The 26,309-nt window shown below is 45.4% G+C and overlaps 2 protein-coding genes across 5 annotated transcripts in view; both read left to right on the top strand.

Annotated features, from left to right (window-relative positions):
• The window catches only part of LOC113962993 (ubiquitin carboxyl-terminal hydrolase 40-like), a gene marked incomplete at its 5' end in the record, with an annotated part of 14,874 nt that extends 5,188 nt beyond the window's left edge, over nucleotides 1-9,686 (top strand). The window contains 11 exons of the mRNA XM_027673786.1: nucleotides 30-117; nucleotides 556-620; nucleotides 745-819; nucleotides 2,254-2,380; nucleotides 3,480-3,574; nucleotides 4,692-4,810; nucleotides 5,615-5,680; nucleotides 5,894-6,104; nucleotides 6,239-6,334; nucleotides 7,019-7,113; nucleotides 7,660-9,686. Coding sequence (XP_027529587.1) covers nucleotides 30-117; nucleotides 556-620; nucleotides 745-819; nucleotides 2,254-2,380; nucleotides 3,480-3,574; nucleotides 4,692-4,810; nucleotides 5,615-5,680; nucleotides 5,894-6,104; nucleotides 6,239-6,334; nucleotides 7,019-7,113; nucleotides 7,660-7,768 — 1,146 coding nt within the window. The remainder of the gene's footprint in view (nucleotides 1-29; nucleotides 118-555; nucleotides 621-744; nucleotides 820-2,253; nucleotides 2,381-3,479; nucleotides 3,575-4,691; nucleotides 4,811-5,614; nucleotides 5,681-5,893; nucleotides 6,105-6,238; nucleotides 6,335-7,018; nucleotides 7,114-7,659) is intronic.
• A 1,298-nt stretch (nucleotides 9,687-10,984) lies between these two features.
• The window catches only part of LOC113962991 (TRAF3-interacting protein 1-like), a 28,844-nt gene continuing 13,519 nt past the window's right edge, over nucleotides 10,985-26,309 (top strand). For all 4 annotated transcript variants that reach the window (XM_027673785.1, XM_027673784.1, XM_027673782.1 and 1 more), the window contains exons 1-7: nucleotides 10,985-11,228; nucleotides 12,843-12,911; nucleotides 15,046-15,207; nucleotides 16,381-16,521; nucleotides 16,630-17,073; nucleotides 18,651-18,728; nucleotides 24,020-24,095. In XM_027673785.1, coding sequence (XP_027529586.1) covers nucleotides 11,106-11,228; nucleotides 12,843-12,911; nucleotides 15,046-15,207; nucleotides 16,381-16,521; nucleotides 16,630-17,073; nucleotides 18,651-18,728; nucleotides 24,020-24,095 — 1,093 coding nt within the window. In that variant the 5' untranslated portion in view covers nucleotides 10,985-11,105. The remainder of the gene's footprint in view (nucleotides 11,229-12,842; nucleotides 12,912-15,045; nucleotides 15,208-16,380; nucleotides 16,522-16,629; nucleotides 17,074-18,650; nucleotides 18,729-24,019; nucleotides 24,096-26,309) is intronic.

The following is a 26,309-nucleotide window of genomic DNA, read 5'->3' as shown; positions in this document are numbered from 1 at the left end:
TTTGTTAGAAAATGTGCTGAAAACTTTTATTTCTCAACCTGGGCATTGAGACAAATCTCACCCTGTGTTTCTTTTTTCAGTGTCTCAATTTAATGCTGCAGAAATGTGGATTATCAGGTTTGTTGTGTTGTTATTTACTTTTAAAAGGAATTCTTCATATTTCTTAGACAGCTCTTGCCACCCTAAACCTTGTCTATTTGTTGCAATCACCTGTGAGGAGAGGAAAGAGTTCTAAACTTGCTGTCTTTATAATGTAATTTTTATTTTAAAGAGCTTGTCATAGATTCAAATGGTAAATTGACATTGGAATTCCTTCTCTTTCCTCTTAAACCAGGGAGAATTAGATGGGTGAGGAAGAGACATTTATGCAAAGTGTTTCTTGGGTCTGGGGAAGGGCATGAAGGCAATACTTCATTTAGCCAGAGTTGTGTTTAAAAACCAAACAGAAAACCCAAGAAAAAAGAACCTTTTATGCTTATTAAGTTGTGTAATGTTTTCCCAAACCAGCATCATTGGCTAATTAGTTTTGCATGTGTATTTTTTGGTTTTTGGTAGGTGATAACTGGCATTTGAGAAGGCTTGACTGGTGCTATGAAGCAGGGGAAGCACTAAGTCAGGAAGTAAGAGGATCCTCTTTTTGCCTTGAGTTTCTTTCCTCCCTGTTCTGTAGAGACTTTTCCTGGGCAGAGCTGCACTGAACAGCTTGGGGATTCACAAATAGCCTTGGCTTTTCTCTTCCCACAGAATGCCACCCTGAAGGAACTCAATGTGTGCAGAGGAGACACTTTGGTCATAACAGAAGGAAAACTTCCAGAAAAGGTAAAACAAGAGGGATTGTGTTTTTTTTAGTCAGTGGACAGAGACTTGGAATCCCAGAATCCCAGAGTGATTTGGGTTGGAGGAGACCTTAAAGATCTTCTCATTCCATGCTCTTCCATGGGCAGGGACACCTTCCACTATCCCAGGTTGCTCCAAGCCCCGTCCAACCTGGCCTTGGACACTTCCAGGGATCCAGAGGCAGCCACAGCTTCTCTGGGCAACCTGGGCCAGGGCCTCCCCACCCTCACAGCCAGGAATTCCTTCCCAATATCCCATCTAACCCTGCCCTCTGGTATTTGGGGCAGAATTCAACAACTAAGTGGAATCATGGAAGGGACCTTAAAGCTCATTCAGTCCCATCCCTGCCATGGGCAGGGACACCTTCCACTATCCCAGGTTGCTCCAAGCCCCGTCCAACCTGGCCTTGGACACTTCCAGGGATGGGGCAGCCACAGCTTCTCTGGAGAACCTGTTCCAGGGTCCCACCCTCAGCCTGCCCTGCTCTTCACCCCCTGGATTACAGAAAACTCAGGGTTTTGCCCTTCATTGACAAATCTCATCCAAGTGATTGTCACACACCTGGCACCTATTCCTTGGACTGTGGAAGGAAAGGAGGGTAATAAACACAACTGGTGATCCAAGAGGCATGGAAAACCATGGATCTGTGCCCCAGCTGTATCCCATGAAGTGTTGGGAAGCTGGAAATTGCAGGGTAGGAGACAAGTGGGCAGAGAATGGGGCTCTTAGCAAGTAAAGCTTCCTCAGGGAAAACCAGAGGTTTGTAATACGTTTGTTCTTGGGAAAAAATGTAGGATAAGAGGTTATGGCCACAGTGCTGTGAGTGTTGAGAGCAGCATCTGGAAGCAAGGAAGCTCTCCTGCTCGGGAAAGGAGACAGGGATCAACTCCATGTCCCTTCCTGGCTGTGCAGAGCAGGTGGGAAAACCTATCAGGAGAACCAGGAGTTTCTGAAGAGGCTGAGCAGTGTTGTAGTGGGTGAGCTTTGATGAATCCCTGGATTAGGTGTTGGGAAGAAATTCCTCCCTGTGAGGGTGGGGAGGCCCTGGCCCAGGTTGCCCAGGGAAGCTGTGGCTGCCCCATCCCTGGAAGTGTCCAAGGCCAGGTTGGAGCAATCTGGGCTAGGGGAAGGTGTCCCTTGCAAAAATGTAGCATCATTAGGGCTGGAAAAGACCTTTAAGGTCATCAAGTTCAACCTTGAACCAGTACCATCATATTCACCACTAAACTGTGTCCCCAAGTGCCACATCCATGCTTTTGAACACTTCCAGGGGTGGTGTCTCCACCACTCCCTGGGCAGCCTGTTTCAGAACAAATCTTTTTGAACAAGTCTTTTCCTCCTTCCTGTGACAAAAGGAAAATTTTATTCCTTTGCACTGAAACAGAAACTTCCCAGTGCTTTCTGTTCACTTTCCAGGGTTTCCTGAAAATTCCTATCTGGTGGCTCAGGCCTTCAAGCCGTAAGAAACATGGAGAGAATGCTCAGGACCAAGTGAATGGGCTGACCTGCCAGATGGAAGCTTTGCAGGTGTCTGCTGGCACAGGTGAGCTTGGCCAGGCTTGGGAAGGAATCACCTGGGGCTGCTCTGAGGGTTTGGAGTCAAGCCCAGAACTTTAATGCAAAGCTTTAAATCCTTCTGCAATCCACGAGGCACTGTACAAGTTGCAGCACATCTGTGGTGAAAGGAGCCAAAGGGAGTTTGTGACAAATCCATAAATGCTGGATAATCCTGTTGTGATGTTCCTCAGGTGGATTTTCTCAAGATCTCGGTAGGTTTTGAAGCAAGGGTTCCTTATTCTGTCCCTGAAGGCAGTGGCAGCATTTTAAAGCACAGAGGTGATTTGGCTTCAAATGCCAGACTCCCAATGGCACATTTAATTCCCTTCAGGCTGTTTGGCTTTTTGGGAAGCTGGAAAAGGAGCGATGAGTAAAGCTCCCATGGTATAAAAGACCTCACATGCAGGATTTTAAGTGTGTTTGTTCTTTTAAAGGTCACATCAGAAACCAGCTGGGGCAGCAAAACCAAGTGAGGGTTGAGAAGGGAGAGGGAAATGAAGTGGGAATCACTAAATTGGAAAATGGGAAACAAACAGATTTTCCTTTCTACAGGAAAAGAATATTTCTTTCCTGATGAGTTGTTTTGGAGGGCAGGACCCCTCTCCTTGGAGGTTTCTTTGCATTTTTCTCCTCTCTCTCAAACCTTTTCTGGGTTTTACTTTCTCCCCTGATGATTTCAGCAGCTGAGGGCAGATTTACCTTTCCTCGCAGTAGGATTTACATTTCAGAGTCATAACCAACAATTAATCCTATTTATCAATGGGAATAACTGCTCCTAGTTTAAAAATTGGCATTCTAGGATCTGTTGGAACCCTCCTTGTTTGGAAACCATTGGAATGGATTTTATCTACTGTGTATAAGTAGATCCTACTGTGCTTATTCTAATGGAAGGGAGTGGCAGGGAGTTGGATCTTTAAGATCTCTTCCAAGCCAAACCATTCTGGAATTCCATGATATTCTGATTCTCTACAGGGCAGGTCCCTTCTGGAAGTGGAGTCTCCCCGTGAAGGGACTGTGATCTCTCAGGATTGTGAACAAAATCATGATGACTCCTCTGTTTGTTTCTTCCTCCCCCCTTCCCAAAGCTTCCCCAGAAACCAGCCACCCATCCATGGAGCTTTGTTATGCTGGCAGGATAGAAATAGCAGGAGAAGCTTCTTTGGAGGAGCTGAAGGTGCAGGTGAGATGTTCTCCCTGGGGGGATGAGGGCGGCGCTGGGGGGACTCGAGCTCTGCTAACACCTCCTGTGCACTTCCTTTTCCCTGGTCTCCAGTGAGTTGGGGCAATTCTTTCGTGCCATGCTCAGGGCTGAGAACCAAGGGGCATTTGGAGCACGTGGCTCAGACACTTCCTGAGTGTCCCTGCAGTTCCCCTCCTCCCCCTCGTGATTCCTGGCCTGGGGAAGCCTCGTTGCACTTTGCCTGGAACTCTGGCTTTGCAGCCTTTGGCTTTGCATCACTGGGTCCAGCTTCTCCATGAGAAGCACCACACATCCAGGCACTTCCTAAAAAAGCCACTTGCCATTCCCACGTTGTTCCTCTGTTAGTTTTCTGCTTCTTCTTTTGATTTTTTTGGTGTCGAAGAATTGCTCTGGGTGCACAGAAGGTCACATTTGTCATTCAGGAAGGTCTGGCTTAGTTTCTTTGGCCAGAAACTAAGGTGCCTTTGCTTTTTTTTTAACCAGAAATGTAAGATTTTAACACACCAAAACCCAAAAACCAAACAAAACACCCCAAAAGGAAAAGAAACCCCCAAACCCAACCAAAAAACCACCACAAAAATACATGAGCTAGTCCTACCAGAAGGCTCTTTGTTGTCCTGAACTGCATGGGGAAGGATATCTCATTAGATCCTGGTCCATCCCAACACTTATTTTTTGGGAATGCCTTTGGTTTCAGGCTCTGCCAAGCTCCTGCTGTGGAAAACTGCCTGTTTGCAGCTTGGGAAAACAGGAGAATTGTCTGAGCATGGGAAGGGGGGAGTCCTTGGTGAGGGCTTGGAGGAGCTCGTAGAGACTGGGAAACGATTCCAACAGCCTCATTCCCTCCCAGATGTTCAAAATTTGCTTAAAAAAAGAAATTTGGTACTTTGGGAATATAAGTTGAGTTAAGAAATGTTGGGAGGGAGTGAAGCCCAACTCCCTTTGAAAAGGGAATATTTTGATCATAACCACAAGCAACAGCTGGTGTGCAGTAAATGCAGTTTTGAGTGTTGCCTTGGGAGTTAATCCAGTGGTTTTCTCTTTTTCCAAGGGGAATGGCTGCTAAAATTACTGACAGGATGTTCCTTTCTCTCAGGCCCTGACCTTGCCATGCTGCCAGGAGCAGGTTGTGCCCCTGCCCTCGTTCCTCAGGGCGTGGACAGTGGACAGCAAACGCCCTGGAAAGCTCCTGAGGAACAACAAGCAGAGACTCAAGTAGGTTTTTTGGGAAATGTGCAACTGGCTTTGCAACTGTGGGAGGGATTGGTGGGGAAATAAATCAGGTGCCTGTCAGCAGAAAGCCCATTTCTGGTTGCTTCGGTTTCTCTGAGCATGTTTTTAAATTGGGATAAACTGGGATAACTACCACGGTTATTCCAGTGGAAGGTGTCCCTGCCCATGGCAGAAGGTTGGAAGGAGATGGTCTCTAAGGTCCCTCCCAACCCAAACCATTCTGGGATTCTTCTGATCTTCAATTTAGGTACTTTAATTTAGGTAATTTTTGTCCTTTTCTGCCTTTTCCATTTGTGTTCCAGTAGCCTCTTGCTGTGGTGTTCCAGGTGAGCACAGATCCATTAAAAGAGTAATTTAGAAGAGATGACAGGAATGAGAGAATCCCAGACTGGTTTGGGTTGGGAGGGACCTTAAAGCTCATCCCATCCCACCCCCTGCCATGGGCAGGGACACCTTCCACTAGCCCAGGTTGCTCCAAGCCCTGTCCAACCTGGCCTTGGGCACTTCCAGGGATGGGGCAGCCACAGCTTCTCTGGGAATTCCATCCCAGCCCCTCACCACCTTCCCAGCCAAGAATTCCTTCCCAATATCTCATCTATCCCTGCCCTGTAGCAGTGGGAAGCCATTCCCCCTTGTCCTGTCCCTCCATCCCTTGTCCCAGGTTCCTCTCCAGCTCTTGGAGCCCCTTTAGGCTGTGGAAGGGGCTCTCAGATCTCCCTGGACCCTTCCCTTCTCCAGCCCCAGCTCTTCAAGCCTGGCTTCAGAGGATCTCTCTTTTGTTTCCAGTGACTACAAGTTGGGTGCCAGCGTGGGAATCTGCATAGAACCTCTGCAAAAAGAAGAGAATTTGGGGTAAGAGCTCAAGACACTTCATTTCTTTCAGTTCTGCATTTGAGAGGAGCCTTTACTGAGCAGCTTTTAACTCCAGTGCTGGCAGGATTAGAAATGGGAGGATTCAGGAAGACTTAGAGCTTGTTTTTCGTGAGGGAAGGCAGGAGGGAGTGAAAACTGGGAATTCTGAAAGCATGACTCACAAGAACGTCTGTTCTTTCCTCCTGCTGCCAGCCCCCATGAGCTGCTGCTGCGAGTCCAGATGGGAATTCCAGGAGAAAGGGACTACTCTGACTGCAGGGATTTGGTGTGGGATATCTCCAAGGAATGCACCACCTGGGCACTGAGGCAGAGAGTGGCCTCTCACTACTGTCTCCCTGTGGAGAAAATCGAAATAGCCAAATACTTCCCGGAGAGATTCGAGTGGCTGCCAATATCCAGCTGGGTAAGAGCTGGAATGACACAATCCAACAGCTGTTGGAGAGGAATGTGTTGGTTTGTGCTGCTGTTCCTTTGTAATCGTATTTCAGGAGAATTCCAAAAATCTTCTGCTTTGATTTTTTTTTTTTTTTAATTCAGACACAGCAAATTTCCAAGAGGAAAAGGAGGAAAAAGCAGGAGAGTTTGCAGTCAGCACCTTATCACCTGAGGGATGGAGACATCATTGGGGTGAAGGTAAATCACCTGGGATTTAGTCTTCCTGGTTTTCCTGCAGCATCTCTGGAGGTACTGGGATGTGGGTTTGGACATGTGGGTGGGAGATGTGCTGCTGCTGCTGCTCCTTTTTCTCCTGGTTGTTTTTTCTGGCCCTCATTTAATTGACTGTTTGATTTTTTTTTTTAATTCTGTATAAAATCCAAGGACAGTGCCCTTTAAAAATCCCATTATGGATATAAACCCATTACATATTCCAAAAAATGGACAGATCTATTTAATGATGTAAAAAAAACCAGTGTAAAAAAAACCAGTGTATTGAGCTCTGAATTAGCAATCAGGCTTGTTTAGGAGAAGGAAAGAACATACTGGCTGGGTTTTAAAGCAGTAGGAGAAAAATCTGATGTCCCATCCTGCTGCCTTAGACTTGTGGAAGAAATCCATCCCTGGAAGTGTAAAAGGTTGGATGGGGCTTGGAGCAACCTGGTCTAGTGGAAGGTGTCCCTGCCCATGGCAAGAGGTGGGACTGGATGAGCTTTTAAGGTTCCTTCCAACCCAAACCCTTCTGGGATTGTACTTAACTTGAAGTTAATTGGTGTAAAAGCAGTCAGAAATGCTCTCAGAAATGAATTATGTCAACTGAGTGACAGGTGGGAAATAGTTTGAGCTTCTGACTTCCATGGATCAAATCCTTTTCCCCAACAGAACCTTCTCCTTGATGACACCAAGGACTTCAGCACCGTGAGAGATGACATTGGGAAAGAGAAGCAAAGGCAGCTGGCCCTGGAAAAAAAGAAAAGGTACTGAGTATTTGCATTTATTTTTCATTAGAAAAACTGTTCTTTGCTGCTTTTCAGAGCAGCTGTGGCTGCCCCACCCTTGGAAGTGTCCAGGACCAGGCTGGACAGGGCTTGGAGCAACCTGGGATGGTGGGAGGTGTCCCTGCCCGCGGCAGGGAGTTGGACTGGATGAACTTTCAGGTCCCTTCCAACCCCAGCTAGTCTGGGATTCAATGAATTAATTTGATACCTGGGTGGCTTTTTGGACCAGTGGTAGCTGAGTGCTCTCAGAGCACACAATTCCAGTGGTCCTGCAGGAAGCACCTGGATAATTCCAGCTCATGGCTCTAAGTTCCTACAGGGAGCCTCAGTTTTTTCTGTTGCAACACTGCGGGGATGAGGAAAAGGGAATTCCCGACTGGTTGGCTTTGCACAGCTGGTTGGACTGAGCTTGTGGTTCATTCTTACAACTCATTGGAACCTGGGGATCAGTCCAGGCTCGTCTGCTGTGGGTGCTAAAGCTCAAGACTAAAATTAATCCCCCTCCTGACTGTTTTATTCCCACAGTCGCCAAGCCAGGAGTGTCCAGGAGCCCTTTTCCCTGGAGGAGAAGCTGCACACGAAGCCCCGGAAACCAGAAGTGGCTCTTTCCATCAATGTGGGGGTTTTCAGATAGCACAGGAGGGGCTTTGCTCACCACAACACACTGGATCCATCTACCTACATGGAGCAGCCAGAGGGGCTTTCCCAAAGTGCCCTCAAGAATCCCGGAGCCAAACTGGGGGGTAGGATTCAGGATAACTCGGACTTTTCTCTGCTCTCTCTTGGGGAAGTGCTTTAGTGTCCCTTTCTCCACGTGGTACCTACTCTCAGGCTGGGTAAATGCACTTTATCTAGGAGGAAATGGAGTAATATATTCAATGATATTGCTGACTCTTTTGTATTCTCCCTAAATGGATTTTTTTGGGGCAGGTCTGACACGTTGCACCATCACTACTGAGTTTTAATCCAGTCAGAATCATCTCTCTGTAGAATTTTTTTTCCCATCCCTCATCACTGAAGTTACTGCCAGTACCAGAATTTGCTTTTCTCTCTTTATATACAAACCTAAGTTTGTAGGAGCTGGAGCCAGACTTGAGGAATGAAGGAAACATGGAAATCTCTGAACAAAGTGTACAGAATGGGCTGAAAAAAGGGCAAATTCAGGATCTGTCAAGATGTAAAACCCAGAGGGCTTCTGTGACCTGGAACAAGAGTGTGGTACTCTTACATTTTGAAGTTTCTAGGGCTTTTTTTTGTTGCCACTAAATTGAATTTTGCAGTTTCTAGGACTTTTTTGTTGTCCATAAGTTTCATTAACAGACAAAACGGTTGGAAAGAGTTGACAGATCCAATGTTTGGAGTTAAGTGGGTTTTACTGTACTCAGGAAAAGGGCTTGTATTTATTTTCTGTGCTCTTTTTTCGGAGGAATTTCCCTCATTTCTCATCTTTCCAGTTGTTGTAACACTCTATTACATTTGCCATGTTTCTCTTGGTGTCACAGGGCTGAGGTGGAGCCTCTGACATCAGGCCTCCGTGTCCAAAGTCCTGAAGTATTAAGATCAAAAGTAAGCCTGATTATCCCTAACTAATAATAATGAGAGGACAAAATACAAGTTGCTTTTGGGAACTGCAGCAAATATTTGACAGTGGAGGAGATTTTGTAGCAGGAGCTGCCAGTTCAGCAGACTCCTAAAATTTTGCCTAAGGTGGGATTTTTCCTGTACCTTTTAGAGGTTAAGAAAATTCTGGTATTTCAGACAGCTGAAAGATAAAAACTGACACTCAGATATCAGCAAAAAAAGAAGAATAAGAAGTGAAAAGTGCTACAAAGCACATGATTAGTATTTATTTATTTCTGTTCATATCTTTAAAATTCAGCTTCTGTGCTTTTTGGGGCCGATCACTCCAGAAGGGGCTCTTTAATGTCCTTGAATTCACTTGAATCCTGAAATCCTGGTTTCATGGGTAGGTTTCCTGCCTGAGGTGAGGGCAGCCGATGCTTTCCTATCTTATTTTGTCGCCTTCTTCCAAATCAAGTGTTCTTGGGAGCCCATGTTTCCAGGAGGGATCCAGGTGCTGACTGGAAAGCTTTGTGTTTCCAGGTGGTTCCACTGCATTGCACTTCTCTGTTGTCCCTTTAGTGCCTCCAGCTCTTGCTGGAGAGCTGGACCGAGCTCAGCCTTCCCCCTTTGAGAACTCTGCTTTCTCCCAGAGAACACCGAGGTTGGAGAAACTCAAGTGGGAATTCCAAGAGGGGATTTTGTGCCTTTGTTCAAGTGTAATGTAGCAGCACCTGCACTGAACCAATCTGGGATTATTTTTCATATTGGCTCAAAAATGCATATTTTTTTTTTTTTCCTTAAAACTCTTGTGGGTCATTCCACAAGGAAGAGAGTTTGTGGAAAACGGGGGGGGATAGGGAGAGGGAACCCCTTTGGAAAACGGAGTCTTTGTGATTCCGTGGGTTATGATGGTTGCAAAGCCTGGAAAAGCTTTCATCTTTATTTTTCAAGTGTTCTTCACGAAATAAAATGTCATTTCTAGATGCTTAGTTGCTTTGTCTCTGGATGTCTCACTGGGAATGGCACAAATTGGTGTTTAACATTGGAGGGGCCACAGCCTTAATTAGCTTTAATTTTCCAATCTGTTCCTAAACCAACATTCCCATCTCTGTTTGAAGTATTCCCGATCCAGGTGGGATTGTGCTGTGCAAAGACCTGGGTTCAGCTGGAGAATTGGGATTTGGATGCAAGTTTAAAGTTATTTTAGTGTGTTTTTTCCCCATTTTCAGAAGCACAGTCTGGTGTTTACTGGAGAGGAAATGGGCTGATCCTTTATTTCTGCTTGAATTATACAGCAAAGGTTTTAATAATGTTAATACAGACTCCAGTTACTAAATTAATGACTTTCAAACTCTTTCCTCTCTCTCATAGGGGATTTTAATGCTGTCTACAAGTCCCTGACAGGAGGGTGAATCCATGTGGGGTTGGGCTCTGCTCCCAGGGAACAAGGGACAGGATGAGAGGAAACAGCCTCAAGCTGTGCCAGGGGAGGTTTGATTTGGATATTATGGAAAATATCCAGGCTGGGCTATGCTGTGGCTCTCAGCAGCCCCAGAATCCCAGACTGGTTTGGGTTGGAAGGGACCTGAAAGCTCATCCCATTCCATCCCCTGCCGTGGGCAGGGACACCTTCCACCATCCCAGGTTGCTCCAAGCCCTGTCCAACCTGGCCTTGGACACTTCCAGGGATGGGGCAGCCACAGCTTCTCTGAGAATTCCATCCCAGCCCCTCACCACCCTCCCAGGGAAGAACTCCTTCCCAATATCCCATCTATCCCTGCCCTCTGGCAGTGGGAAGCCATTCCCTCTTATCCTGTCCCTCCATCCCTTGTCCCCAGTCCCTCTCCAGCTCTCCTGGAGCCCCTTTAGGCCCTGGAAGATGCTCTCAGGTCTCCCTGGAGCCTTCCCTTCTCCAAGCTGGACAATCCCAGCTCTCCCAGCCTGGCTCCATGGCACAGGGGCTCCAGCCCTCGGAGCGAGTCCAGAGGAGGCACCAAGATGCTCCAACATCTCCCTCTCCTTCCCGTGCTGGCTCCCCCCACCAGGATCATGGCAACATCCCTTTAGCGATAAAACCAAACACCATCACCGCAGTAAAACCCCAACTTTTCCCGCTCTTATCCACCGCCCTCTGCCCTAGCTTTCATTTATTCGCCGATTATTCCACCGAGGGGCGGGACGGGGCGGCTTTGGGGCCCTTTCCAAGTTTTTTTCCCCTCAGGGATTATGCGGTTGCTATGGCCGCGCTGTCCCTTAGCAACGCGCCGCGCGCATGCGCAGCGCGGGGCACGCCGGGAGCGCGGCCGGGCCGCTGCCGGTGCGCTCCCGGTGGGATTTGCCGCTGGATTCCCCCTGGGATGAGCCCCGGCTGAGCGCTGGGGCCCGGGGCCGCCGCCGCCGCCGCCGCCATGAACGAGGCGGTGGCGCGGCGGACGCGGGAGAGCCTGGGGCAGGTGATCCGCAAGCCGCCGCTGACGGACGCGCTGCTGAACAAGCCGCCGTTCCGGTACCTGCACGACCTCATCTCCGAGGTGGGAGCGGGGACACCCCCGGGCACCGCCAGCGCTCCCCTGCCCTGCCAGGGACACCCCCGGGCACCGCCAGCGCTCCCCACCCTGCCAGGGACACCCCCGGGCCGGGCACACGCCCAGGGCACGGCCGGAGTGCCGAGGGCACCGCGGGAGCTGGGGCGGGGGGGAAACGTGGCGTGGGGGGCGCTGGGAAAAGGGGGTTCGCGCTGGCAGAGAGCGGGGTTAGGTGGGATATTGGGAAGGAGTTCTTCCCTGGGAGGGTGGGGAGAGGCTGGGATGGAATTCCCAGGGAAGCTGTTGGCTGCCCGATCCCTGGAAGCGTCCAAGGCCAGGTTGGAGCAACCTGGGATATTGGGAAGGAATTCTTCCCTGGGAGGGTGGGGAGGGGCTGGGATGGAATTCCCAGGGAAGCTGTTGGCTGCTCCATCCCTGGAAGTGTCCAAGGCCAGGTTGGAGCAACCTGGGGTAGGGGATGGAATGGGATGAGCTTTAAGGTCCTTCCAACATCAACCTGTGATGATTCTGTGAATGAAGAAACCAAATCCTTCTAAAAACAGGAAAACATCTTTAGATTCCTGCTCATAAATCCACTAGGAATTACCCATCTTTATCCACCTTACTGGATCACACCCCATTCCTTAGAAATGTGCAGCTCTGGGATCACTGAAATGCCCTTGGCTGTTTGGCAGGAGCCTGAGGAAAAGATTTCCTTGGAGATAAAGGGTGAGAGCATCTGGTCATGTGATCAGTATGTCCATATCCCAAATTTTAAAAGGTTCTGAAGCTTCAAATCTAATAAATGGTATTAAATGACCAATGAATAAAGTGAAAAATAAACAATACAGATTAAAATCGTTAATATTGACGATGTACTTGTGTGGGGCTCAAACTCTGCTGAACCTCCTGTGCTCTCTGTCTGTTGTTATTATTGTTGTTTAAATGGTGACCAAACATTTCTGTTGTGCAATTCCTAACAGCAGAGGGTTGGAAATTAAGCCCCAGAATGAGTGAGGTTGGAACAGATGTCCAGGATCACGGAGTCCCCCCTGTGCCCGATGCCCACCTTGTCCCCCAGCCCAGAGCACTCAGTGCCACTCAGTGCCAGGCCTTCCTTGGACACCTCCAGGGTTGGGGACTCCAAACCTCCCTGGGCAGCCCCTGCCAATGCCTGACCACCCTTTCCATGGAGAAATCCCTCCTGATGTCCAACCTGACCATCCCCTGGCACAGCTGGAGGCCGTTTCCCCTTGTCCTGTCCCTTGTTCCCTGGGAGCAGAGCCCGACCCCCCCACAACTCCCCCCTCCTGTCAGGGAGTTGTGGAAAGCAAGAAGGTCCCCCCTGAGCCTCCTTTAAATTGCCCTGCTGTTGTTTGCATTAAAAATCTCTTGGATTTACCAACCATCAAGGTTAAAGATGGAATGGAAAAGGAAGGGAGGCCTGAGCTGCAAGGAGGGAACCTGCTCTAAAACCAGTTCTAAAGATGTCACACCAAGGCCAACAGATTTCCTGCTGCCCCAGGAGCTGTATTACTTACTTTTTATTACTTCCTAATTTATTACTTAAAGCAGAGACTTTGAGTGTTCTTAACTTGCTCCTTCTCTTCTGTTATTTAGGTAATCAGGGTGACAGGTTTTCTGAAAGGACTTTACACCGATTTTGAGTTGAAGTCAGACAATGTTAAGGTAGGTCTGAGACTTCCTTACTTCCTTAGCTTTAAAATAAGTATTCTTTGAAAGCTGCCACGAGGTTCTTTTGGCCTTTTCCATACTCTGCCTCAAGGATCTGTCTTTAGTTTTGCTGTGGAAGTTCCTACCTGTGGGTTTTATTATGCACTGCATGGGGTGAACAGCTGTAGATTGATTTGTGGCTGTGACACAAACAAGCTGCTGGGTGCAAAGAACTGTTTTTATACCTATTTCAAACCACTGAGGGGTGATCTCTGCCCAGATCCACTTTTCCCAGTTACTATTGCATGGGAAAAAAATCATTCTGTAGGAAGGAATTGATAATAAATAATTGATCAATAATGAGGGATAAATTGATAAGAAATCACAATCCCTAGAAATCCACGGGCAGGTTTAAAGAGTCTTGTGGTCTCTCAGTGGAGTCTGTGGCTTTATTGCTTTATATATTTGTGTCTGTGCACACACATATATATGGTACATAAATATATCCATGGAATATTCCTGTTTAGTATCCCAGGACTTGCTGAGGCATTTCTGGAGGAGCTGCATTCCACAGTAGCTTTATTGCAGTGTAAAAATGACTCATTACTGAGAGAGGAGGTGAATATTATCCCTGAAAACTGCTTTTCTTAAGTACAAGGGGGACTTGAATCTGTATTTGCTGCTTTCTGCTTGGCTCTTGGCTGAGCTCCCTGAGTTCTCCAACCCCCAGGTTGGTTTGGAATTGCTGGTTCCTGGCAAACAAGGTGTTGCTGTTTAGGCAGCTTCATCCCTTGGTGTTTGTTTAATGTAGCAACTGAAATCTGAGGTCTGGGAGCCCAATTTCTCCTCCCTCCAGCCACTTCTCACATGTTTTAGGCACTTGCTGCAGGCAATTAATGCTCTAACATGTGCATTGCTTTCTGTGACTGTTCTTAGAGTTGTCAGGAGAACTCAAAAAGTTATTTATAAACGGATTGATATTTTTTGTTGGTACTGTCCTTGTTCATCCGTTTCCCAGCACCTCCTGAGTAGGTCTTTGTGTCTCCACCCTGTGACAGAAGGGAAGTTGCACCTCCCTGAGAATTTCTTTCCCAGTCCATGAGCTGGTTCTCCAGAGTTCAGGCAGAGGAGATCCAGATCCTGGAATGTGGGGGGAAAATGTCTCCAGATGGTGGTCCCCATCCCAAACCCACTGCTCAGGAGGAGCACTTGGCTGCTTCCTTACTGGGATTTCTGTTGGAGCTGTAAATCAGGAGAGTCATTTTTATCTGAGTAATCAACAGGAGGGTTGAAATCAGTTGGATTTTTTAATTGTTGGGATTTCTCTGGAAGAAATACACTTCCTGCTCCAGCTGCATTGGATGGCACTCTGTGTTTACCAGAGAGGCTCATCTTTTAAGGTCTAGTAAAATATTATCTTATAAATGCAAACATTGGATATCATGCTTGATCTTGTCATTTTTTATATCATCTTATAAATATAAATATTTTGTGTATATAGAATCTATATTTGTATCTATATATATATTTATATTTTATTATATTTATATACATACCAATTTCTGTCACTTGAAATAAGGGAAATACCCAATAAAAAACACTCAGCACTGTTTCAGATATTTCTTTCTATCTTGATCCAGTTTGATTTCCTGCTGCAGGTGGGAGCTGTAGATTTCCATTTGGTCCATCAGGATTTCTTACATGGACAGAACACACAGATAACTCCTGGAAATGATGAGGATGGAGGAGGAAAGTTTGGTTTAGAATAATGTCTTGTCTCTTTCCATAAATTATTAGATTTCAGGAAGGATGAACGACTATTTAATAGGAGGTTGCAGCATTTCTTTCCCTTCCTTTTTATTTCTGAATGGGGGGAGCATTTTGTTACATTTTATTAATAAACCCCTGTTTTCTCCCCACTGGATTTTCTCCTTCACGCCAGCATTTCATTCTCTGGGCCAGAAACCCTCCAATAAAGCTTTAATTTGTTTATTTGGTGTTTATTATTTACTTCTGATCTTCCCTGATCACCAGGAGACGTCGTGTCTGTCGAAGGGCCCTCGGGGCAAGTCACGAAGTACAATTCCGAACCCCAGGCACGTCTGCTAATTGTGGAGCTAAAAATACCTCTGGCTTGCTCTTTTGCCAGGATAAAGATTCCAAAATCCACTTCCTTCAGAAGGCCATCGATGTGGTGGTGCTGGTGACGGGGGAGCCCCTGGCAGTGAGGCCAGTGCGTGTGGTGGCTGGACACGAGCCCGAGAAAACCAACGAGTTCCTCCAGGCCATTGGGAAGTGTTGTTTGAACAAGGTGGGACACCACAATCTGCCTTTTATACACACAGGGAGATTGGAGCAGCTGGTTTGATATTTATTGGTGGCCCAGGGGATCCAGGAGCCCTCAGTCAAATAAATCTCTTAATTCTGGAATGAAAGTCATTTTTCCGCCCGGCCTTTTTTGAATATGGAAACGCGGCAAAGGAGATGTTTGATAAGGGGTTGAAAACAACTGCAGGGGCAACTCTTACATTGAATTATTACATTTTTACATGTAATTTCTATTGTTACATTCTTAAAATAATTCTTAAAAGTGATGGGGATTCTTTGCTTAAAAGTGTTGCAGAGATTTTTGAGATACAAAGATATTTCAAAAAACCTTTCAAAAATATCCTTCAAAACAAAGGTGATTCAGAACCCCTTGAATTAATGAGTGTGAAGAAATTGTGTCTGTTTAACAATGAAATATTACAGTGTTTACAGGCTGCCTGGGAGTTTGCTTTGCATTATCTTTGCTAATAATTGACATTATTTTGTTTTAATTGGCTGTGCTAATTCCTTATTAATCGCTTGAGATCATATATTTATCATGTTGATAAATATATGCATTTACAAACCAGGAGAGAATCAGGAGTCAGCCTCAGTGTGTAGTGATTGCAAAGCTATTCCTGTTTCAGGAAGGAAAATTCCCTGGAAATGGGATGGGTTTTTTTTTGGTTGCTGCTGATGGAACAAGTATTGGGTGACAGTGGAGTGGCCTGAGAGTGGATGCAGATCCAACATTGTGTGATTTTAAGAATATTTAACAAATCTGACAGTCCTGGTATAAGCATTTGACAGGTTTTTCATCATTTTGAAATATATTTAAGCAGTTGCAATGAGAATTGCAATACACTAAAAAAAAACCACCATCAATTTCTATAGTTCTGGTTCATTTAATCAAATTATAACAAGAATTAATTAATTAGGACCTTAAAGGGAGGTGTTTGATATAAAAGAGCTCCTGGGAAAGAATTCAGTGGTCTCAGAGGCCTTTTCTCTGATTGATTCTGTGAAGGAGAAAAAAAAGAGCTTTATTTATAACAACAGCAGCAAACCCAGAAGAAAACCCCAACCCCCAGGTCATGTTGATCACAGAGTTAGGAAAAAAGGAGACATTTCCTAAAAGAATTCCCTCGTTTTCCTGATGTTTTTCTGTTCCTTGCAGCTCTCCAGTGATGCTGCTGTAAAAAGGGTCTTGGCTGGGGAAAGAGCTGATCCTAAAGGGAAACCTCCATCCTCCAAACCTCGAGAGAAAGAAAGCAGAGAGTCCAAACCAGAAGAACCAAAAAGCCATAGGGATAAAGAGGTAGAATTTGCATTTTCCTGGAGGGTATTATTTATTTGGTTGTTTTTTGTCTGTGTAAAGTCACTGAGTGATACTGGAATTAATTTGGAGTGTTGACTTTCTTTTTAGAGCAGGAGAGACCCTGAAATCAAAGACAGAAGCTCAAGCAGAGACAGCAAACCCAAGGAGAGCAGAGAAAGAGAAAAGGAGGGTGAGAAACAGAAGGATAATAAAGAGAGGCACAAAGAACCTGAACGTGAGACCTCGAGGGAAGGAGAAAAACGAGACAGGGAAAGAAGCAAAAAAACAACCAAGCAGGGAAGAGAACCGGAAAAAAGCAAAGGAAAAGGAGACACAGAAGATGATCTGGAGCGTGAGAAAGGACAGGAAAGAGAGAAAAAACATGAAGGAGGAAGAGAAAAGGACAGAGTGAAAGGAAGAGGCAAAGAGAAGGGCAGGGACAGGGAAGGAGAGAAGGACAGAGAGAGAGGAAGAGATCGGGACAGACGCGGGGACAAGGAAAAGGATGAGGAGCATCACTGGGAACGTGGGAAGGAGAAAGCAGAGAGAAAGGTAACGGGAATGTCACTGCAGAGGAGAACTTTGCCCATGCTGTGGTTGTTCCAGTGACCTCCCATGGCTGTGTTTCTGCTCCTTTAGCAATTCAATCCTCCCTTCAGCAGCAGTTCCTCTCCTGAGGGGAAGGTTCTGGGGTGGAGTCTGCGACTCTGGTGGAGTTGCACTTCTGTATTATTTTTTTCTGGTTTTCTAGATTAAGCTGCTTGGCTTTTTGGTTTTTTATTTTGTTGTTGTTGTTGGTTTTTTGGGTTTTTTTTTGTTTTTGTTGGTTTTTTGTTTGCTTTTTTTTGTGTGTGTGTGTTTTTTTTGGTGTGTTTTTGTTTGTTTGTTTGTCTGTTTGTTTTTGGTTTTATTTGTTTCTTTTAATTGGAAGAACTACTGGGAAGCCCATCTGGATTCTTGTGGGTGTGACTTCAACACCATCCAGTCTCACCCCCTGCCATGGGCAGGGACACCTTCCACCATCCCAGGTTGCTCCAAGCCCCGTCCAACCTGGCCCTGGACAGTTCCAGGGATGGGGCAGCCACAGCTTCTCTGGGAATTCCATCCCAACCCCTCACCACCCTCCCAGGGAAGAACTCCTTCCCAATATCCCATCTAACCCTGCCCTGTGGGGCAGCCATTCCCCCTTGTCCTGTCCCTCCATCCCTTGTCCCAAGTCCCTCTCCAGCTCTCTTGGAGTCCCTTTAGGCACAGGAAGGGTCTCTAAGGTCTCCCTGGGGTCTTCTTTTCTCCACCCCCAGCTCTCCCAGCCTGTCAGAAGGTTGGAAGGAGATGGTCTCTAAGGTCCCTCCCAACCCAAACCATTCTGGGATTCTGCTGAGCTTCAATTTAGGTACTTTAATTTAGATATTTTTTGTCCTTTTCTGCCTTTTTCATTTGTGTTCCAGTAGCCTCTTGCTGTGGTGTTCCAGGTGAGCACAGATCCATTAAAAGAGTAATTTAGAAGAGATGACAGGAATGAGAGAATCCCAGACTGGTTTGGGTTGGGAGGGACCTTAAAGCTCATCCCATCCCACCCCCTGCCATGGGCAGGGACACCTTCCACTAACCCAGGTTGCTCCAACCTGGCCTTGGACACTTCCAGGGATGGGGCAGCCACAGCTTCTCTGGGAATTCCATCCCAGCCCCTCCTCACAGCCAAGAATTCCTTCCCAATATCCCATCTATCCCTGCCCTGTGGCAGTGGGAAGCCATTCCCCCTTGTCCTGTCCTTCCATCCCTTGTCCCAAGTCCCTCTCTGTCTTTCTTGTCGGCCCCTTCAGGTCCTAGAAGGCCTCAGTGTGGAGTCAGTTGGAACAAGATGAGCTTTCAGGTCCCTTCCAACCCAGACCATTCTGGGATTCCCTGATTCTAAATCCTAAACTGCCATAAGAGCCATCTCTTCATTGCCTTTTGTTTTGTTGTTCTTATCTTCTCTTTCTCCTCTAAATAATTCCAGTTTCCCTCTTCTGCTCTCTTCGTGGCAGAAATTTGGGGTTGATGGACATCAAAGATGCTTCTGTTTGGAGGGAGCTTAATTTGTGTCAGTCTCAACCCACTGAATCTAAACCAGCTCATTCCTTTTACAGCCCACAGATCCTGAGGAATCCACACTTAGGAAGACACAGAGGCCAACTAAAGACAGCCAGTGCCAGCCAGATAATGAGGTTAGTAGTGGGAAATACAGAAATGTTAAAATTGTTGCACTTTAGAATGATTTGGGACCGTCCTTGGAAAGATTTTGATTGAAAGGGAGGTAGATAACAAGTTTTAGGGCTGTAAACTACACAGATGCTTGTCTGGTGGGTTGGTTGGTTATTTATTTATTTATTAAAAATTTCTCTGAGCTTGGATCCAAAAAAACCCCAAAAATCCACTCAATTTATTTCATTTTCCAGATTTTATTCCTGGGTGTTGATATGTTGGGTACTCCGGGAAAAATATTGGTTTGTTCCAAGTTCACAGAATCCCAGACTGGCTTGGGGTGGGAGGGACCTTAAAGCTCATCTCCTTCCAACCCCCTGCCATGGGGTTTCTCCTTGTTCCTCAGGATCTTCCCTGGAAAGCTGTTGGGTTTTTTTCATTTATTATCATGCTTTAACAGGAGCTACTGTTTTGGAAAGAAAAGAAACCCCCTGTTGTTTCAGGGCCCCTGTTGTGCAGCTGGATGATGGTGGGGCAGCAGAGCAGCTCAGGGAGCGCCTCTGAGCAGGAGCTGTTCTTTGGGATACCTCTGTGTCTCCAGCTGCTGCTTCCCGGGGACATGAGGCAATGTGGGGAATTAGGGAGCCAGATGGCTTCATATTTAGTCAGTGAGACTTCAGGGAATTAAGCTGAAGCAGCTCATCCTAAGGGAAAAGAGAGGCAGGACCCCCAATCTCACAGGAGTCTCTGGGCCCGCTGACATCACCGGGTGACGAATTTAGAGCTCCTCCTGGACTGAAATCCAAGCAAACTTTTTAAGTTGCTGGCACTTGGAGGCAGAGCTTATAAAAGAAGGTTTTTTTTTTTTTTAGCCCCAAGCTAAATATTCCTGGCCAAGTTAAACTTCCTGCAAATCGGGGCTCTAATGGAAATTCTGAGCCTCGTCCCAAGCTCTTGGGCACCACAATCCTACACGGGGGCAGGCAGGTTTCATTTCCCTTCTTAAGTGCTTTTGGGAGGGATTCCAAGGCTTGGAAGTGGGTTTTATTCCCTGAGATCTAGAGGACATTCTTGCCCCTGTTTGCTTGTGTAAGAGCAGAGGCTGCTGATTTATTGTTATTTAGGTAATGAAAACACACCCTTTAAACCAGGGCAGGACGAAAGGTTCCTCGTGTTTAAGGTTGTGGAAGAGGAAAATGAGATTAAAATGTGCCCAGTGAATTTTTCGAGCTGTGATAGTTGCACAGAGTGAAACAGAGGAAATTCCAGCATGAAATAATTAGAATCCACAGCAAGGTAATGCCTTTATTTGTAGGGATTTGCCCTCTTTTCACCACTGTAGCTCCATTGAAGTCACGTGGCAGGGAAACAAATGGATTCAAAGGAAGGGAAACAAGTTCCCCCTGGGCACATGGCAAATATTGACTCGGATTTTGCAGTCTCTGCTGCAGAATTAGTAAATCCTCAGCATCAATCATCAGCTATGTTTTATATATATGGTTATACAATTTATATATTCACTATAAGAGAACTGAAACAATTGGAGGCAACCCCTCTTTTTTGCCCTGAGGATGAACCTTTTTTACCTTTCTCTGCGTTTCCTTTAGAAAACGAATCAATTCAGCTTTTTTTAATTCATATTCTACATGTACAGCAAAGCCTTCAAAGTTTAGCTCCTGGCTTTCCTCCTATAAAATTAAGGATCTTAATAAGATTCTCTGCATATTCGTGCAAGTCTTAATTCCTCTTGTTGCTAATTACCCAAGCTTTAAAATCTACGTAAATTTTGACAGGTTGACTTTATTATTTTTTTTTAATTTCAGTGTATTTTTCTGTCACTAAAGGAACTCTGTGTGTTGTGCAATAGTCACCCCATGGGTATCTCTAATTTTCTGGAGCTAGAAGAAAGCGAGGATAAGTAGGAATTAAGAGACATTTGGGCAACACATGGCAATCAGAAGCTGCCTCAAGGCTGGCTCTTGCATTCCACAGTTTGGGATCAGGGTTGGGTTGTTCTGTTCTCTCTCAGTCCACCTCAGGTAAAAAAAAAAAATCATATTTAAAATGGCTTTTCTTTGACCTTCTAAATAATCAGGATCACTTTATCTTTGCACAGAAGGTGCTGGAGGTCATGGAGCACATGGTGCTGTTGGGCTGGAAGTGGAACAGAGCAGGTTTGTCATTTATCCCTGGGGCCAAACACCTTGGAAAAGGCTCCTCCACGTTTCCTGTGGCTGCTGAAACTCTTGGCTAAAGCTTTCTGTAATATCCTGTCACTTTTGGCCACTTGGAAAATGGGTTTTATTGATGCCCTGCAAAGCACAGTGCTCTGGAAATGGTCCCTTGAATCAGATCTGACCAACTTCTCTTTCTGTCGGAGCTTAACTGGATGTTACAACAAACTATGGAACGAAAAAAAGCCAGCAGAGAGAATCATTCCATGGAAATCTGCTGGGAATGACCCCGTCTTTTTGGTGTCAGTGTGTTAGAAAGCCATCATTTCAACTTAGGCTTCAAAAAGAGGGATTTTCCTCATCTTGCTGTGTTTGCAAAGCATTTGTGTGCAGATGAACATCACCTTGTGAGGCTTCACAATTGATAATTGATTGATATTCTCCTGCTGAGTCTCCTCACCACAGCACTTCAGTTGGCCTTAGCAAGTCAGGATCTCCCCTTGTGTATGTTTAATTTATGTAAAATTATCCTTGCACACGATATTTATGGTAGAAATGCAAATACACCTCCTGACCCTGTGGATCTAAGTAGAAAAAAAAAGTATTTTTGAGGGCTGGTTGAATTAAATTTTAGTTCACACAATTCATATTTTTTATTATTTGTTTATTCTTAATTGTTATTATCTACCTATCAGTGGAGCTGATGAATTGGAGGGGGGAATTATCTAATGAGTTCTGAAACGTCAGAAAAACTTGTTTTCTTACATTTTAAAGTGAAGTTCAACCTATTTAAAGGTTAATAATGAGGCCAGAGCAGCAGAATGGATGGTTTGCTGGATCCTCTCCATAATCACTCAAAAATGGGAAGCATCCATCCATCAAGAATTCCATAGAATGTGTTTTTTCCAGGATGGAGTGTAAGATTTCCCTTTAATGGCTCCAGTGGCTGCTTTTCAAAGCCTGTGAATCCCTAAGAAGGGGAACGACCTCTTTTCTCTCCCTTTGGAAAGCCCCAAATCATAAATATTGTGGGATTTTGGGTTTTTTTTTTTTTTGAGAAAATGTCAGCTTTTACCCTGCACCTGCTGCCAGTGGCTCTGCAAAAACAGTGTCTGTAGCCCCATCAATAAACTAAATCCACTTTTCCAGAAGCCTCAGCGCCTCTTCCCAACTCCCTGTGCTAATAATGACATCACCCAGGAGCTGCTGGAGCTGGAATGTGCCAGATGGGCTTCACTTTTCCTCCTTGCAAAGGCTTGGGGTTGGGAAAGTAATTAAGGATAATGAAGATGAACCACTTCAACATTAGCTGAGGGGTCTGGAATTCAGTCTGGTTTTCCTTGTATTTCCTCAAGAGGAGGAACCTTCTCGTGGAAGGTGGCAGGGGGTGGAATGAGATGAGCTTGAAGGTCCTTTCCAACCCAGAGCATCTTGTTGTGTCCTTATCCATTATGCCATGGATGGACCATTGTCCTGTGTGCAAGATATTCTGGAAAATTAATGGTGGGATTTGACAGTTTTCTCCTGCAGGTCGGTGGAACATCCAGAGTTAATGTTGGCATAACACTGGAAGAATTTGTAACCCTCATTTTTAGGTCAAACACATGGACATGGAAGGTTGGACAGGATGATCTTGGAGGTCTTTTCCAACCTTAAGGATCGTGATAATCAGCGGGGCTGGAATAAATCTTGGGTGCAAACTTCAGGGACTATTAGTTCACACAAACTCCCCCCAAAAAATCACATGAGGAAGGAAATCCTGTGAGGTGCTAAACATATTTCAGGATTTTGGATAGGGGGCAGAGATTATTGGGATAGAAAGCCTGGAAATGTAAAGTGGAATTCTACAAATCACCCAAAACTTCACCTTGGTGTGTTCAGAGATCGTTGCTTCCTTTGCTAAAGGAATCAGGGAGTTAGGGATAAGGGCAGGGAAGTTGTTGGAAGCATGAATCGTGGAATCATACAATCCCAGGGTGCTTTGAGTGGAAGGGACCTTAAAGACCCCCTGGTTCCACCCCCCTGCCATGGGCTGGGACACCTTCCACTAGCCCAGGTTGCTCCAAGCCCCGTCCGTGTTGGAAACTTGTTGGAAGCTCCTGGTTTATTGTGTGCAGTGAGGGCCAGATCCCACCACTGGCTCCATGCTCTGGTCCACATGGAAGCAGGATCCCCTTGTGGGAGCCAAGATGGGTGTAAGGGGATGGGCTGTCTCCTTATCCCCCTGCTCCCATTCCCAGGAGTTTCCTTGGGCTGGCAGGAACTCTCCTTTCCACCTCCTCTGGATTCCTTTGGCTCCAGGCAGAGCGAGCAGCAAATCCCCTGGGAATGCTGGCATCTCATTCCAAAGGGACTGCTGCTTTTGCATGTCTTTTTCCCAACGTGCAGCCTTGCTCCTTTCCAAGGAGCATTGCCAGGTGCAGAAGGAATTGTCAGTCAGGTGTTCCTGGATTGAGGCAGGGCCAGCTGCATCCAGGGAGAACAGGATCATTCCAGTGTGTGCTTCCCTGCTTTCCTTTCCTGGCCTCTCCGCCTCCAGACCAAGGTCAGGGTCCTCAGAAACATCCTGAAGTTTCCTCCAAGTTTCATCTTTTCCCCTTGGGAACTCTCCCCCTCCCTCCTGGGCCAGCTGCACCTTCAGATCATCCATTGTCTGCTGGACTTTCTGGCAGCACCCCCTTAGTTTGTCCAGGATCTTTATCCAAGGAAGTTGCCATTTGAGTGATAGACTATGGAAGCCCAGTAGGACAATTGTTTAATCCTTGCTTCTGTTTTGGAATGAAATTTAAAAGACTTCCCGGCAGGTTATGAGGGGATTGGAAGCATTTTAGTCCTTTTAGGAGCCAAAAATCAGATCCCAAGACCAGCAGTGGCATCACAGGTGCTCCACAACTTCCACAGGGTTGGATACTCCTCATTTACATTTTTTTACACTAAGGAAATCTGACCTGGGATATCCAGGAAAAAAACCTGCAGACTTTGAGGGAAACACACTCAAAATGTGTGGGTCAGTTCTGAAGAGAATATTTTCGATGCGTAAGAAATACAGGTGAAAAAGCAACACGTGTAAGTAAATTTCAGATATAATTATAGGATTTTTAGATCTACAGTTGTATAAATTTCTGGAGTTTCTTTTCCAGAGTGAAAGTCCTGCAGGGATATCAAGGCAGCCTTCAACTAAAGGATCGAGGCAACGCTCCAAACCCGGAGGAGAAGGTAACCAGAGGGAGGATATTATTATTTCTATTCAATGTGCTGGAGGGTTAGTGAATAGGAACAGCAGAAATACTGAAATATCCTTGTTTATTATTGTCAGGCCTCGGTTTATACTCCCAGCCTGCATTTATGAATCCAAGAGGCAATTTTCCTGCCTGGATTTGGTCCAGAAAAAGTGAAATTGGGTTCAGTTTGCTCACATTTCTCATGCAGGGATGAATTCTCTTCTCTTGGTAATTATTGTGTTCTCTCTAAATGGACTTTTTGACTTGTCTGCAACTGTTCCTGGCTTATTTAACATTTGTAAATTTAAAATTTGTAAAAGCACAGTGCTTTAGTAAGGCTTAGGATATGTTATGTGAGGTTGTTTTAGAAGATGAAAGGGGTTTGTGAGGCAAAATGTGCTTTTCTGTGTAAGAATCCTACAGCTATGAACTCTAAATTTGTACTTTAATCAGTCATTGATATTTGGGGAGAGTGCTCTTCCAAAATATACACAGGGAATCCAAACTTCCCTTCTTTTCTGAATCACTCAGTCATTTCTCAAGGATCTGAAATCTTGCTCTTTAGGAATTCTTGGGGTAAATGAAAAGATAATATTTGTTAAAAAAACAGCAAACAACTAAACAAAATAGGCAAGGCCAGAGGTTGGACTTGATGATCTTGGAGGGCTTTTCCAACCTTGGTGCTTCTGGGATTCCCAGAGATGAACTTTTTGCCGGTGCAAAAATGGAATTTCCCGGGATGTTTGTTCCATATTTGTGTTCCACTTCCTGGGTTTCCTTGAGTTGAAAAGCCAGTTGGAGGAATTCAAGGCAAGCCAAAGCTTTGTGAGTGATTTCCATAGCTTGGGACACTTAAAATATTCCAGGTGGAACCTTGTGGTGGGAGTTGGAGCAGGGAAGATGAGCCGGGTATGGATTGTAGTGCTTTTGAATGGAAACCTCTGGTTTTGTTCCCTGGAGCTGTTTAACAGCTGGGACAACCAGCAGGAACCATCTCACACCTGCATTCTTGTCTCTCCAGACAAGCTTTAAGTGAAGTTTTTGATCTTTAAGTCGTTTGATCTGAGTTTAATGGACATTAAACCAGGCTTTCCAAATAATCCAGTTATTTATCTGTCGAGGTCCTTTGGTTCCACTGGTTATTTCGCCAGCTTTTGTATAGAAATACATTAAATATTTAATATATGGAACTAGATTATCTTCTGAATATTCCAAGTGGTTAATGCTTACACATCAGGAAGAAAAGAATCCAAACTTTGTATGGGAAACCAAGAGGAAGAGCCTGGAGAAACACGAGGATAAGGAATAAAACTGGCTGGTCCCCAGACCTCATTTCTACCGAATAAAATAAAGAAAGAAATCAATTTTAAATAAATGCCTCCCCCCCCCCCCTTTTATTTCAGTGACCTGGTGGATTCTAATTTTCCTTCAGTGCTTGATGATGTTTTAGTTTTACCCCAGAAGTCCAGAAATCACTTTAATGTCTCTGCTCAGGAGATAAAATGCCCCCTGTTATTGATTCCTGTTGAAAAATAGCCAATTCTGGTTAAAAACTGGTGCTTTTTAGACTAAGGAAGATCTTCATCCCCTTCATCTGCCCATGTCACTGTTATTAATTAGTACAAAGAGCTGAGTGTTGCTGAATCTTCCCCAAACCCCACATTTTCTTGTTTTAGGGGTTTTGTTTTAGGTTTCCTTGTCCAAAATCCTGAAGGTCTCTCGGTCCTGATTTCAGGACAATACCCAATGTTTGGGCACCTCAAATATCTTGGAAAAGCCCTGGCACTTTGGATCCTTGTTAATTTAGGAGCTTAATCCAAGTTGGTGCTGGGAAATTGAAATTATGACATCACGTCTCAAGTGCTGGGAGGTTTTAATAATTTTGCAGTTAAAAAAATTACCATCTGGATTCCATGAAATAGAGTCTTATTTTATTTCTTAGTGATCCTTGGGTGATCCTATAACTTCTTTCATTTCCCAAGATTGGAATCTTTGTTTTAGAGCCTGACCTGGCACAGAACTGCAGTGACCAGACACACACACTCCCCATTTATGGGATTGTCCCTTAAAATCAGAATCCACTTTTCCTGACTGATGAAATCCAGGCTTTGAGGTAGATAATTGAAAATCCTCCTCTTTTCCTGGGGCGGGACACTCAAAATTGGAGTTTTGCCAGAGCCATAAATATTTTGGGGAATTACCCCTTTTT

The sequence above is a fragment of the Neopelma chrysocephalum genome, unplaced genomic scaffold (assembly GCF_003984885.1).
Source record: "Neopelma chrysocephalum unplaced genomic scaffold, ASM398488v2 Primary Assembly neopelma1_186966, whole genome shotgun sequence".
Classification (NCBI taxonomy): Eukaryota; Metazoa; Chordata; class Aves; order Passeriformes; family Pipridae; genus Neopelma; species Neopelma chrysocephalum.
The sequence above is the reverse complement of the archived record's forward strand: the minus strand, read 5'-3'. Positions and strand labels throughout refer to the sequence as shown.